The sequence below is a fragment of the Hemiscyllium ocellatum genome, chromosome 10 (genome assembly GCF_020745735.1).
Source record: "Hemiscyllium ocellatum isolate sHemOce1 chromosome 10, sHemOce1.pat.X.cur, whole genome shotgun sequence".
Classification (NCBI taxonomy): domain Eukaryota; kingdom Metazoa; phylum Chordata; class Chondrichthyes; order Orectolobiformes; family Hemiscylliidae; genus Hemiscyllium; species Hemiscyllium ocellatum.
This window is the reverse complement of record NC_083410.1, coordinates 65,690,004-65,705,654: the sequence shown is the minus strand read 5'-3', so window position 1 is coordinate 65,705,654 and position 15,651 is coordinate 65,690,004. Positions and strand designations below refer to the sequence as shown.

Here is a 15,651-nt window from a genome sequence, read left to right as displayed (position 1 = left end):
TAAATGCTGCTAGATTCTTCCCAAATTTGTTTAGTGACTACCCTCAATTCCCAAATTTACTGCTCTAAGGAAATTATGCCAGAGCTGTGATACATGTTGAGGTTTGATTATTCATGTAGGTTTTTGTGTTGATGTTTATAGGAGGGATGACAAAATAGATGCAATTGGAATTCGTTGAAGTATCAATTTTTCAATTTCTGTTACTGCCCGTAATCCAGAATCTAATCAGGCCTTTTGTGTTCTAGGGCACAACCTCTTCTCCAGTCAATTAATAAATTATTCATTTGTTATTATTGATTTTCTCACAATGCACGTTGACTGAGGAAGCCATAATGTATTTGGTACTCTTTCTTTGAACAACATGTTAAAAGTCCAATTAGGCTATTTTGAATCTAATGATGTGTAATGAGGCAAGTTTAATAAATTATGTTAGAATAAAAGATCCTCTTGGAAACAGTGACCATAAGATGATTCAATTTAGCATTCAGGTTGTGAGGGAGGATCTTGGGTCAGAAACAACTGTGCTTGGCTTAAAATGGGTTAATTACAAAGGAATGAAAGAGGAGCTAATTGCAGTGGACTAGGAAGGAGGTTAGCTGCAAAAACCATTGAGGATTAATGGCAGATGTTTAAGAGAGTGGTTCATAGCAAAGACACATTCTAGTGAAGGAGGAGGATTCTAAGAAGGGAACAAGCCAACAATGGTTAACCATGGCTTGGCATCATGAAAGAAAGAACACACAATGTGGCAAATGTTACAGCAGAGGATTGGAAAGCTTTAAAACCTGGCATGTGACAATGCAAAAATGAGTGAGAAAATAAACTTTGAGGGTAATATCAAGATGGACAGCAAGAGCTTCTTTAAGTATATGTAAAGGAAGAGAGAAGCCAAAGTGAAAATGGGCTTCTTAGAGAATGACATTAGGGAAATAATGATGTGGAATCGGAAACAGGTTAGTTGAATAAATACTGTGCCTGAGACCATCACAGTAGAAGATACTAATGGTATCTGTAACTGCAAATATTATTCATCCTGGTCAGTGTAAAAATACAATGGGAATTGTGGTTAGACCATGGCTAGCATGGGAAATTAGGGGGAGTATTAAATCCAAGGAAGAAGTACACAAAAAGGCCAAAAAAATGCAGCAAACCTGAAGATTCAAAACAATTTAGATTTCAATGAAGTAAGACCAAGAGACTGAGTAATAGGGGGTAAATATACATACATACTCTCATGTGACTACTTAGGAGTGTCTCTCTGTTTTATGATTTACCCTGGAATGATCACCCCTGTTCTTTGGGTTTCTATTGACCAAAAAAGAATTGGTTGTCAGAATGGAAACCCTGTAGAAATAATCTTGCACTCTTATTTTTATTGTCTTTTACCGTTGCAGGTCTGACTGATGATAAAGTAAAGTCGTACCTATCTCTTCATTCAAATGTACTTGATGAATATGTAGCAGAAAGCGTTCCTGCTGAAACTTTGGAAAGGTGGCTGATGAAAAAACAAAGCAAGCAAGATGGTAAGCTTACTGCTTCACTGTAGTTATTGAGAAGCTATATATTTGGTAAGAGTTATGGTTCATGCGTTAAGATATTCCGTTACTGAAGCCAAAACATGCTTCGCAATATATCTCCTACATAGTTGTTGATAGTACTGAGAGACGTAGAGTGGTAACTGCTGTATTTCCGCATCAAGCCTGTGCTATTTGGATGCAAACACTAGCATAGTCATTCTTACAGTTAACTACCTAGATATATTTCAACTGAAAGCAAGATTTTCAAACATGGAAAACAATTGTCAGTGATGAAATAATTTCATTTTGATTTCTTTATTGGAAAGCCACTCAAAGCTTAAAATGTCAATGATTTGAGAATGAATCATTTATCAGTCTATATACAATAATCTATATTTTATTTTATTCTTTGAGATGTCAATACTACATGAGAATATGAATAAAATGAAATATCTCCATGAAAGTTAATAGAATTTTCAAATCCAAGGTCGTGTCTATTATTTCCAGCCATTTTGCATCTTACCTGTTTCTCCCCTTCATTGATTTGTTGTTTTGCTTTCATTGCTGCCTTATTAAGTTTTACCATTTGCTCCTCTAGGTGTCTTTGAGACAATGATTAGCTACAAAATAACTGCCAAATTGTCTGGCAGAACACTTTGGGAGTTTACCAGTAGTGTTAACATCTTGGAGAAACACCGTCAAATTCTTGTTGGAGAATCCCATTGCTGAACTTGATGCAGAATGTTTCTCCAATTTTTAAGAGCAAACTTTTTATTTGGTGGTTCTTGTTGATTCAAAAGGGAAGTTTTTTTTTGGCATCTCATTTCGATGATAGGATGTTTTCTAATTGATCTAAAGTTGTTATTACACATCTTTGGAGCAGCTTGGACATGAAGCTAGGCCTCTTAATTCAGAGGTAGAGAAACTACCACTGCACCACAAAGGGCCATTATTTCCAATCATATTCCTGCTCTCTCAAATGATCTTGCATGCAAGTTGTTAGTAGAATATTGAACATTTTAATTGTGTTTTGGTGATATTAACTGGGGATTCACTTGTGCACGCTGGAATTGCAGTGGCTAGATTTGAAGGTGCATGTTTGTAACATGCCATTTCAAATTAAATCTATTGTGTGCAGTGAATAGGATCCAGTTCTATCCTTCATCATCTAGCTGCCTGGAATGAGCACGCTCATTGAAGTGTTTGATAGAATATTTTCATTTTATATTGTCAAAATGCTGATATTTGAACTAATTTAGCTTTTAAAGAAGAATTTGTTTGTAATTGACATGAATTCAATCTGTATTGTCAACAAAGTCTACATGAATTAATGTATATATTGTTCCAATTGTTCACTGGAGTTTTTGGCAGGAAAACCACAAGAACCCCAAAGAAAGTTGCATGAATGCTCTTTTCTGCCAAAGCTAAAGTGCTGATTGCAAGAAGGTTTTGGCAAATCAGCCACTGTCTACATCCTGCTAGTTGCTTCAACATATAACTAAATCTGATGTGTTAGATTTTGGAATTAGAGACCATAGCTACCTAATATGGGCAGTCGACCATTCATGAGGATTTTTGGTTAGTTGTTAAAAAGCAACAGCTGAGATATGACATACAGTCTGTTCTTCTATAATGCGATCATTGCATTCTTGTGCAACCCCGTGCTATAGAAAAATTGTGCTTCAAGTGCTGGTGATGTAACCACATTACAGCCAACACATGTTTTAAAAGTTTGCGCATCTGAAACAACAACATCCCCAATTTGTTAATTGCATTTCAGCAAATTCGCGTTGACAACCTATTATTGTTCATTAGCTGAATAAACATGTGACTTGTAACAGATTGAAGAGATGGAGGCAACATCCTTATTTTCAGCTGAGGGGTTGCTAATCCCTTAGAGCAACATCCCACAACCCACCATTGACAAAGGCAACTTCAGGAAAATAGATTGTCTCACACGCAATGTTTCTCAGTCCAGGAGGAAAGAACATCAGTGACTATATCCAAGGACACTTGGGTCTCGTTGCATGTGCCCCTTTCCAGATCAAATGCCATTCAGATCATCTGCCTGCCTGTTTTGCTACCAAACATCTGTCTACCATCAGTGTCTGCCATCTATTTTCCCACATGGTTAATGTGGAAAGATCACACTGAAGCTTTTCAGCATCCTTTTTGCAGTTCTTTCTCCTACCCAGCTTTGTATCACCTGCAGTTTTGAAGATATGGTATATAGTTTCCTCATCTAAATCATTAATATACATTGAATTCGGAGATTCAACATTGCATCTGATCTGCCAGCATCACCTATGGATGCCGAAGGTTGAGAGTTTATGACAACTGTGGCATTTGTGCTGATACCAAGATTCTTGTGTATGAGGCAGTCAACCTTCTGACTCTTCTGTGGGGTTATGAGATTTGGATTCTGTATAATTGCCAGTTCAAGGTTCTTGAGGTGGTACCATCAACACTGTTTGAGATGGATTCTTCACATCAGCTGGGAGCACCGCGCTAATATCATTGCCCTTGAAGCAGCTTATTAACACCATCTGAAACCAAATCTGCTGGGCTGACCATGTGCTTAGCATAAAGGCATTCGAATGAGAGGAGGACAAAGGAAGTATTTCAAAGACTCCCTGGAAGTGTCCTTCAGGAAATGCAAGATAGATGTCAACATGTGGGAATCTGTCATTCGGAAGAAACTGACTTGGAGGAAGCTTCTGTAGGAAAGGACTCAATTTGTTTGAGAACATCCGTCAGCAAGAAGAGGTACAGAAAAGGAACTGGAGAAAGTGATTTCAAGGTCAAGGAGAAGGCCCACCTTTCGGAAATGCTTGCCAAATGTGTGGTTGGAGATGTGGCTGTAGCTTCAGGCTCTGCCTCGCAAAGCAGCACAGAATTTCCTAGGTGGACAGTCAGACTCATTAGTGACTCGATTGGCGATGATATTATGGAGGTAGCTGCATCCAAACAATGATCCCTGAAGTTCTTCGCCATTAACAACTTTTTTTTTGTCTTTTACATTGGGCCTTTGCCTCAGTCAGAAGTACATTTTTTAAAAATTCCAACCCCTTTTAGTTCTATACAAGTCACACTGGATTCTCTTCCTCTTTCCGTATATGCAGCTAGATCTGCTGCATTTCTCCAGACTTGTGTGTATTTGTTCCTCGTAATAGTTATGAATGCTTAAAAGATTTCCCGAGGCAGTCCCTTTGAGGAATATTGTGGCTAAAATGGGAATGGAGAAATTAAATGAATTTGTTTTAAATTATGGCTTGCCTAAGGCAATACAATGACATTAACTTTCAAATTTCACATTGCAAGTATGCAAAGAAATAATGAATAGTTCGGGAACCAAACAAATTACATTTTTTACTTATCAGCGACAATGTTGAGGAACATTATTCAGCGTCAGACTTTAAGACCATGTGTAATGACCAGACCTTTACAGGCCGATGGAATATAACCTGAGAAAATGTGAAACATTTCATGTTGGCAGGCAATTTTTTAAAAAGAAGATGTTACCTAAATGGACAGCAACTGCAGAATTCTGAAGTGCACAGAAATCGAGGACTCCTAGTGCATGACTCACGAAAAGTTAGTATGTTATTACAGCAAGGCTAAAGGAATGCTACCCTGGATTATGAAAGAAATTGAACTTAAAGGCAAGGATGTTCTGCTTCTGTTATGCAGGGCATGTATAGTTGAGATCATTTCACAAATACTATACAGTTTGGTCTCCTTTACTGAAGGAAGGATGTAAATCTGCTGGAGCCTATTCACAGGAGGTGTACTGGATTGATACCTGGAATGAACAGCTCCTTGACCGAGAAGTGTTGGACAGACTGGACTCATTTTTGTAGGGTTAAAAATCACACAACACCAGGTCATAGTCCAACAGGTTTAATTGGAAGCACACTTTCGGAGCGACGCTCCTTCATCAGGTGATAGCGTCGCTCCGAAAGCTAGTGCTTCCAATTAAACCTGTTGGACTATAACCTGGTGTTGTGTGATTTTTAACTTTGTACACCCCAGTCCAACACCGGCATCTCCAAATCATTTTTATAGGAGTTTAGATAGGAGTAAGATAGGGAGAATTCTTTTCTCTTTCAGGACCGGAATAGGGAGAATTTTCTTTTTCCGAAGGGTTCTGCAATTTCAAAGATTATTGGGCGGAAATGGGAATGTAGAATTTGAAATATGAATAGAATTTCTGGAGATAAGGTGTTAATATTATTACTTATCTCAGGTGCACCATTAAAATAAGGTTCATTGGCTCTTTCCAGGTTACAAAGAAATTTAATGATGTGCCTTATGTAGTGAGTATTCAAAATAGGAAATAAAATTAAGTATGTCATGTTAATATACATAAGTGATACTACAACAGGGAGAAAAGTCCAGAGATATAACAGCACAAAAATAGCTGGAAAGGTAGGGGTTTGAGAGGGATACAAACAGTTTGCAGAGACATATCAATAGGGTAAGTAATTGGGGACAAAAGTTGGTAATTGGAGAATAATATGGGAAAATGTGAAGTTGTTAATTTGGGAAGGGAGACCCAAAAAAAATTTAAATGGAGGAAAAACTGCAAAAAGCTACAACAGAAAGGGATTTGGGAGTACTTGCGCACAAAATACAAAGCCAGCACATCTTTAAACAAAGACTATTGGAATATTGGTCTTTGTTTAAAGAGGATTGGAGGATAAGAGTAGAGAAGTCTTACTGCAACTGAACAACATGCTGAGGCGATCTCATCTAGAATACTGTAAATAATTTTAGTCCCTTTATTTAAGGAAAGATATTATTGCATTGGAGGCAGATCAAAGAAGGTTTACTAGAATGATCCCTTGTATAAAAGGATCATCTTAACAGCAAAGGCTAATCAGGTTAGAACTTTACTCACTGAAGTTTAGAAGAATGAGAGGAGATATCATTGAGACATATAGGATTCTCAAGGGGCTTCACAGGGAAATGATGAGAGGATGTTTCCCTTCATGGGAGAGTGTAAAGCCATAGGACATAATCTAAGAATAAAGGGGTGCCAATTTAGACTGAAATGATGAAGAATTTCTTCTGAGGATTAAGAGTCTTTGGAATTCCTTGCCACATGCTGGTAGCAGCAGACTCCTTGTGTATATTTAATGCTGAGATAACGTCTAGATCAGTTGGAAAATTGACAGTTACAGGGCAAAAGCAGGAAAGTGGATGTGAGGAAGTCAGATCACTCATGATCGTATTAATTGACAAAGTCCTCTCCTGTTCCAACTTTTCATGGTCTTCTTGAGAGAAGTATTCATAACAGTTGTTACAGTAGTATGGACTGAAATAAAAAATAAGGGCAATTTGAGAATCCATCAGAAATTGAAATTTCTAAAATAAGGTGGGATAATGTGGTGGTGCTTAAGATGTTTGAGGGAATATTATGCTGTCTCTCAGAAAACAATTTCGATGACTTACAAAAGCCATTAAAGACTAATTTAATGAAAATGTAAGTAGGCCATTAAAAATGTCTTTGGCCAACTAAAATAATATAGTAATGTGTTAACCAAAGGGCCCCAACTTTCCTGACTCAACCAGATTCTGATAGACAATGACACTCTTGAGCTGAACTGAAGCCAGCCAGATCACAATGTAAAAAACCAAAACAACTGCGGATGCTGGACATCAGAAACAAAAACAGAAATTGCTGGAAAATCTCAGATAGGGTAGCATTTTGGAGAGGAATCAGAGTTAACTTTTCAGATCAAGTGACCTTTCTTTAAAACTGATTGTGACTTGGAAAAGTTGTTTTCTATGCACAAATAGGGTGTGGGAGGGGGTAAGGAGCATATGATAGGTGACCTGACATTGATCGCCTTTTTTGCACCCCTTGCCCATTCTAACCCTTTTCCCTGTGAACGGACTACATTCAGAGCTCTCCGATCCAATGCTGACTTTATAATTAAGCCTGCTGACAAAGGTGTCGCTTTTGTTGTTTGGCAGACTAACCTCTACTTTGCAGAGGCTGGATGTCAGCACTCACATACCTCCTCCTTTCTCCCCCTGGACCATGGTCCCTACATGGAACATCAGGCTCCTATGTCCACAACAGTCGCTGACTTCATTTTGACTGGTAACCTCTCTCTCTCCCCACCCCCACCCTCCAGCTCCCACCTGCTCTTGTCCAGTCCCTTCCCACTGAAATTTCATTTGCGGGCTCCAGGCACCTCTTTACCGTAGATGTGCAATTCCTTTACATGTCCATTTCCCAACAGGATAGTCTCAGGGTTCTCTATTTGTTCTTGAACTGTCCCCATCCACCACCTCTGCCTGGCCAAGCTTGCCCTCACCTTGAACAACTTCTCTTTCACTTGCTTCAAGAAGTGGCTATCGGTAACTGCATGGGCCCAGTTAAGCCTGTCTCTTTGTGGGGTACGTGGAACAATCCTTGTTTCAGTCCTATTCCGGCCCCCAGCCACAAATCTTTCTACCTTATATCAATATCCTCATTGTGCTTCCCTGTCTTATCAGGAATTGGAAAAGTTTATCAATTTCACTTCCAAATTCCATCTGCCACCTTCATCTTCCACCTTCATCTTGTTCATCTCTGACTTCTCCCTTCCTTTCCTTGACATCTTTGTTTCCAATTCTGGGCATAGGCTGGCCATCAATATCCCCTACAAACCAACCGACTCCCAAAATTACCTTGGCTATACATCCTCTCACCCTGCTTCCTGTAAAGACACTATTCCATTCTCCCAGTTCCTGTTTCTCCATTGTATCTGTTTTGAAGATGCCAACTTTGACAAGGGGGCCTCCAAAATGTCCACCTTCTTCCTCAACTGAGGATCTACAGCACCGTGGTTGACAGGGCCCTCAACTGGGTCTGACCCATTTCCTCTACTTCAGCCCTCAACCTCTTTCTTCTCTCCCACAGCTGAGATGAGCTGCCCCTTGTCCTCACCAACCATCCCACCAGCATCCACATCCAGACGATCATTAGCTGCCATTTCTGCCATCGCCAGCAGGATGCCACCACCGGACACATTCCCCTCCCCTTTCTTGTCAGGCTTCAACAAGGACTGTTCCCTCCAGCACATCCTGTCTGGTCTGGTCTTCCTTCACTTCCAAACCATGGCAACTTCCCTTGCAACTGCAGAAGGTGTAGCACCTGTCCATTTACTTCTCCCTCTTCAGTATCCAAGGGCCCAAACATACCTTCCAGGTAAATCAGCGCTTTACCTTCACTTCACTCAATCTAGTCGACTGCGTTCACTATTCACAGTATGATCTCCTCCACATAAGGGACCATGATTTTATTGCTATAAAGGAAACTTGGCCTAAGAGAGGCAAGGGCGGCTGCTCAGCATTCCTGATGTAGAAATTTCAGGATGGAAAACAGATAAAAACATTTGGGAATGTAACAATCTTGATTAAGGAATCAATTACAGTGAGGAAGGATGACTTGTTTATGAAGTCCGTTAATATAGTCATAGAGATGTACAGCCCTTGGTCCAACTTGCCCATGCCGATAGAATATCGTAACTAATGTAGTTCTATTTGCCAGCACTTGGCCCATATCCCTCTATATCCTTCCTATTTATATACCCATCTGGATGCATTGTAATTGTACCAGCCTCTACCACTTCTACTGGCAGCTCATTCCATACACGTACCATCCTCTGCATGAAAAGGTTGCCACTTAGGTCTCTTTTATATCTCTCCCCTTTCACCCTAAACCTATGCCGTCTAGTTCTGGACTCCCACAACCCAGGGAGAAGACTTTGTATATTTATCGGATCCATGCCCCTCATGATTTTACAAACCTCTATAAGGTTGGCTCTCAGCCTCCGACACTCCAGGGAAAGCCAATTCAACCTCTCCCGATAGCTCAAATCTTCCAACCCTGGCAATATCCTTGTAAATCTTTTCTGAGCCCTTTCAAGTTTCATAACATCTTTCCAATACAAAAGAGACCAGAATTGCAAGCAATATTCCAAAAGTGGCCGAACCAATGTCCTGTACAGCTGCAACATGACCTCCCAACTCCTGTAGGAAAAGTGAGGACTGCAGATGCTGGAGATCAGAGCTGAAAATGTGTTGCTGGAAAAGCGCAGCAGGTCAGGCAGCATCCAAGGAGCAGGAAAGTCGATGTTTCAGGCATGAGCCAATAAAGGAAAGCATACCAAACGCCGCCTTCACTATCCTACAGAGCTGTGACTCTACTTTCAAGGAGCTATGCACCTGCACTCCAAGGTTCTTTGTTCAGCAACACTCCCCTGGATCTTACCATTAAGTGTTTAAGTCCTGCACTGATATGCCTTTCAAAATGAAGCACCTCACATTCTAAAGTAAACTCAACCTGCCACTCCTTGGCCCATTGGCCCATTTGAACAAAATCCCATTCTCCTCTGAGGTAACCTTCTTCTCTGTCCATCATTTTAAAGAGAATCCGAAGCAATTCTGTATATATATTATGGACAAAAGGGTAAAAGGCAGCCTACGTGTCGAACCGCAGGAGATGGGAGCGATACTATGAGTATTTTGCCTCAGGGTTTACTGTAGAGAAGGGTGATGAAGATACAAAATGGAAGGAAATAGATGATGACCTCTTAAAAAATGTCTATATTACATAGATGGTGGCGCTGAATGTTTTAAAACACACACAGATTAAAAAAATCCCCAGGACCTGATCAGGTGTACCCTAGAACTCTGTAGGAAGATTAGATTATATTCAGCCACGTTCTCAAACCCAGAAGCTCTTCAGCCACGTTCTCAAACAGACTCGCTACCACAGCCACATCTCCTTCCTCAGCACCTGTCTACGGATTCCTGAAGAAGGGCTCATGCCCAAAACGTCGACGCTCCTGCTCCTTGGATGCTGCCTGACCTGCTGCGCTTTTCTAGCAACACATTTTCAGTTCCCAACTCCTGTACTCAATACTCTGACCAATAAAGGAAAGCATACCAAATGCCGCCTTCACTATCCTATCTTCCTGCTACTCCACTTACAAGGAGCTATGAACCTGCGCTCCTACTAATATTTGCTTTCCCAAAATGCAGCACCTCACATTTATCCAAATTAAACTCCATCTGCCATTTCTCAGCCCATTGGCCCATCTGGTCCAGATCCTGTTGTAATCTGAGGTAACCCTCTTTGCTGTCCACTACACCTCCAATTTTGGTGTCATCTGCAAACTTACTAACTATACCTCTTATGCTCGCATCCAAATCATTTATGCAAATGACAAAAAGTAGAGGACCCAGCACCGATCCTCGTGGCACTCCCCTGGTCACAGGCCTCCTGTCTGAAAAACAACCCTCCACCACCACCCTCTTGTCTTCTACCTACTGAGCCAGTTCTGTATCCAAATGGCTACTTCTCAGTGTACTCCATGAGATCTAACCTTGCTAACCAGTCTCCCATTGGGAACCTTGTCGAACGCCTTACTGAAGTCCACATAGATCATGTCCGCTGCTCTGATCTCATCAATCCTTTGTTACTTCTTCCAAAAATTAAATCAAATTTGTGAGACATGATTTCCCACGCACAAAGCCATGTTGACTATCCCGAATCAGTCCTTGCCTTTCCAAATATGCAGACATCCTGTCCCTCAGGATTCCCTCCAACAACTTGCCCAACACACATGTCAGGCTCGCTGTTCTATAGTTCTCTGGCTTATCTTTACCGCCCTTCTTAAACAGTGGCACCACCTTAGCCAACCTCCAGTCTTCTGGCACTTCACCTGTGACTATCGATGATACAAATATCTCTGCAAGAGGCCCAGCAATCACTTCCCTAGCTTCCCGCAGAGTTCTAGGGTACACCTGATCAGATCCTGGAGATTTATTCAGTTTTATGCGTTTCAAGACATCCAGCACTTATCCCTCTGTAATATGGACATTTTTCAAGGTGTCACCATCAAGTTCCCTACATTCTATATCTTCCATGTCCTTTTCCATAGTAAATGCTGATGCAATATACTCATTTAGTATCTCCCTCATCTCCTGCGGTTCCACACAAAGGCCGCCTTGCTGATCTTTGAGGGGCCCTAGTCTCTCCTTAGTTACCCTTTTGTCCTTAACGTATTCGTAATAACCCTTTGGATTCTCCTTAACTCTATTTGCTAAAGCTATCCCATGTCCCTTTTTTGCCCTCCTGATTTCTTTCTTAGTATACTCCTACTGCCCTTTCTACTCTTTCAAGGATTCACTCATTTCCTGTCTATACCTGACATATGCTTCCTTCTTTTTTCTAACCAAACCCTCAATTTCTTTAGTCATTCAGCATTCCCTATACCTACCAGCCTTTCTTTTCACCCCAACAGGAATATACTTTCTTGGATTCTTGTTATCTCATTTCTGAAGGCATCCCATTTTCCAGCCGTGTCTTTACCTGCGAACATCTGCTCCCAGTCAGCTTTTGAAAGTTCTTGCCTAATACCATCAAAGCTGTCCTTCCTCCAAAAAGTGGTGAAAGAAAGAACAGTAAAAAATTTACATGGAAAAGGTAAATTTTACAACTTGTGGACTTGTATCAAAATGAAAAAGGGTGATACTGCCAAAGAGTCCCCTGATTACTCAAAGATACTGTGCATGATCAAACAGAACAAAATTTTGTTCTTTTTATCTATTCATTTGACAGATGTGGGCTTCGCTGACTGGCCAGCATTTATTGCCTATCCCTCGTTGCCCTTGAGAAGGTGGAGGTTTACCACTGTTGTCCATGTTCTGTGGGTTGACCCACAATGCCACTAGGGAGGGAATTCCAGGAGTTTTACCCAGCGACAGTGAAGGAACAGCAATATATTTTCAAGTCAGGATGGTGGATGGCTTGGAGGGGAACTTTAAGGTATTGGTGTTCCCACATATTTACTGCCCTGTCCTTCTAGTTAGAAATGGTCATGGGTTTGGGAGGTGCTATTTGAGGATCTTTGGTGAATTTCTGCAGTGCATCTTGTGGATAGTACACACTGCTGCTACTGAGCGTTGAGGTGAGGGGAGTGGATGCTTGTCAATGTAGCACCAATCAAGCAGTCTGCTTTGTTCTGGATGGTGTTCAGCTTCTTGAGTGTTGTTGAGACTGCACCCATCCAAGCAAGTAGCGAATATTCCATCACACGCCTGAGCCTCTGACCAGCTATTGTAACTACAGTGTTTTTGTGGTGAGTCTAGTTGAGTTTCTGGTCAATGATAACCCCAGGTTGTTGTTAGTGTAGATTCAGCGCCGGTAACACCATTGAATGTCAAGGATCAGTGGTTAGATTGTCTCTTAATGGTGATGTGATATAGCCTGGCTTTTGTGTGGCTTGAATGTTACTGGCCACTTTGTCAGCCCAAGCCTGGATATTGTCCAGATCTTGTTACGTGTGAATATGGACTGCTTCAGTATCTGAGGAGTCGCAAATGATGCTGACCGTTGTGCAATCGTCAGCAAACATCCCTACTTCTGACCTTACGATGGATGGAAGGTCACTGATGGAGCAGCTGAAGATGGTTGGGCCTAGGACACTGCCCTGCATAGATGTCCTCGAACCAAGATTACTGACATCCAACAACCGCGACCATCTTCCTATGTGTCAGGTATGATTCCAACCATCGGAGGATTTTCCCCTTGTGCCCATTGATTCCAGTTTTGCTAGGACTCGGTCGAATGCAGCCTTGATGTCAAGGGTTGTCACTCACCTCACCTCTGGAAACCAGCTTTTTTCTTCCTGTTTGAATTAAGGCTGTAATGAGGTCAAGAGCTGAGGTGCCTTGGAGGAACCCAAACTGGGCATCTCTGAACAGGTTATTGCTGACCAGGTGCTGCTAGGTAGCACTGTTGATAACACTTTCCATCACTTTACTGATGATTGAGAGTATACTGATGGGGCAGTAACTGGTCAGATTGGATTTGTCCTGCCTTTTATGTACAGGATATACCTACAATTGTCCACATTGTTGGGTAGCTGCCCACTTGGCTGGGGGAGTGGCAAGTTCTGTAGCACAAGTCTTCAGTACTGTTGCTGGAATGTTGTCCGGGCCCATGACCTTTTGCAGAATCCAAAGCCTCCAACGTTTTCTTGATATCTTGTGGAGTGAATCAAATTGGCTGAAGACTGGTATCTGTAATGCTGGAGACCCCTGGAGGAGGCTGAGTGGGATCATCCACTCTGCACTTCTGGCTGAAGATTGCTACAAAAGCTTCAGTCTTATCATTTCCAGTGATGTGCTTGGCTATTCCTCATTGAGAATGGGGATATTTATAGACCCCCCCCCCCCGCCCCCTCTCCACTGAGTTGTTTAAGTGTCCACCACCATTCCTGACTGGATGTGGCAGGATTGCAGAGCTTAGATCTGATCCATTAGTTGTGGACTCGCTCAGCCCCGTCTATCACTTGTTGGTTGTGCTTGTTTGGCACACAAATAGTCCTGTTTGGTGGCTTCACACTAGGTTAACACCTCATCTTCAGGTATGTCTAGTGCTTTCACTCTTCATTGAACTAACTTAGAGCTATACATGATGGAGCTTATGACAATCTCTCAAAAAGGTAATAATTTAGGAAGCTTGGAGTTATGTATAAAGGAAGGGGTGAAGTGAAATAAGAAATTGGATAAGCAAACAGGATACGAGAAAGGGTAAAAATTAGGAAAGTCCACATATGTTTTATTAGTACTTCAGGAGCAAGAGGATGACTATGAAAAGGTTAAGGCCTATCAAATTTGTACATATTAATCTTTTGCGTGGATAGAAAAGATCTGGGTAGGATTCTTAATGAGTTCCTTGTCTCCCTCTCCATAAAGGAGAGGGATGATGCAGCTATCCTAATTGAAGAAGAGGAGTGTGAAATAGATAAAATCAGCATATTGAGAAGGAGGATACTGGAGGGACTGGCCACCTTTTGAAATCAACAGGGCTGGATGAATTATGTCCTAGACTGTTAAAGGAAACTAGGTTGGAAATTGCTTGTATTCTGAAGATCTGATTTTCCAATTCTCACTCAATGTAGATCATGTACTAGGGGATTGAAGGTGTTTGAATGCTGTGGCATTATTCCAAAAAGATGCAGGGAATAGACCAAATAATTACATGCTGGTCATCCTGACCTCTGAGAAATTATTATCACTAATACTGTGTTAGTATTGACTGTTAATTTGAAAGGTATCAGGAATTATAAGCATGGTTTCTGAAGGGAAAGTAGTGACTAGTATCTTGATTTTTCTTTTGAGAAAGTCACAAAGGATTAATGAAGGTAGTGGATATTATTGATTATAGATATTGTCTGTATGGATTTTAGAAAATATTTGATAATGTACCACATGGCAGCCTGATTGGGAAAGTTAAGGCCCAAAGAGTACAGGGGAATGAGGCAAGCTGGGTCCACACTTGGCTTAGAAAGGAAGAATAATGGTCAACATAGGTTTTTGGGAATGGAATACGGTTTCCAGTGGTGTTTTCAGGGCTCAAAGTTGGGTTCAATGCAGTATGTGGCATATGTAAATTATTTGGACCTAAATGTGGGAGGTAATGATTGGGAAATTTGCACATGACACAAACATTGACAGTGTAGGTGATTGTTGAAGAAGATGGTGTTGGCTTGAGGGTGATATCAATGGTTTGATTGGGTGAAAACATGGCCAGTGGAATTCCTAATGAAGAACTTATGCCCGAAGCATCGATTTTCCTGCTCCTTGGATGCTGCCTGACCTGCTGTGGTTTTCCAGCACCACACTTTTTGACTTTGACTGTCCAGCATTTGCAGTCCTCACTTTCTCCGAGTGGAATTCAGTCAGAGAAGTGAGATGTGATGCCTGTGGGGAGTGAAAACAAAACAAAAAATGCAAAGAGTCAGGGAAGATATTGAAAAGGTTAGAAGAAGTGAGAGACTTTGGACTGTATGTCTACAGGTCCCTGAAGGTGGCATGACAGGTAAATAAGGTGGTAAAGAAGGCATATGGGATGCTTTTGTTCATTGGTTGAGAAATTGAATATAAAAGTAAGAGTGCAATGCTGGTACTGTAGAACTCACTGGTTAGGCCACAGCTGGAACTTTGTGCACAGTTCTGATCACTATATTACAGGGAGCACACAATTGTTCCAAAGAAATTACAGGTGAGACTTACGAGAATGTTGCCAGGGCTTAAAATTGCAAGTTTGAGAAAAGATTTGATCTGC

At 41.2% G+C, this 15,651-nt stretch overlaps 1 protein-coding gene across 1 annotated transcript in view; it reads left to right on the top strand.

The window, feature by feature from the left end:
• pde10a (phosphodiesterase 10A) overlaps positions 1 to 15,651 on the top strand; it is a 231,097-nt gene that overhangs the window by 38,160 nt on the left and 177,286 nt on the right. The window contains exon 2 of the mRNA XM_060830963.1: positions 1,395 to 1,523. Coding sequence (XP_060686946.1) covers positions 1,395 to 1,523 — 129 coding nt within the window. The remainder of the gene's footprint in view (positions 1 to 1,394; positions 1,524 to 15,651) is intronic.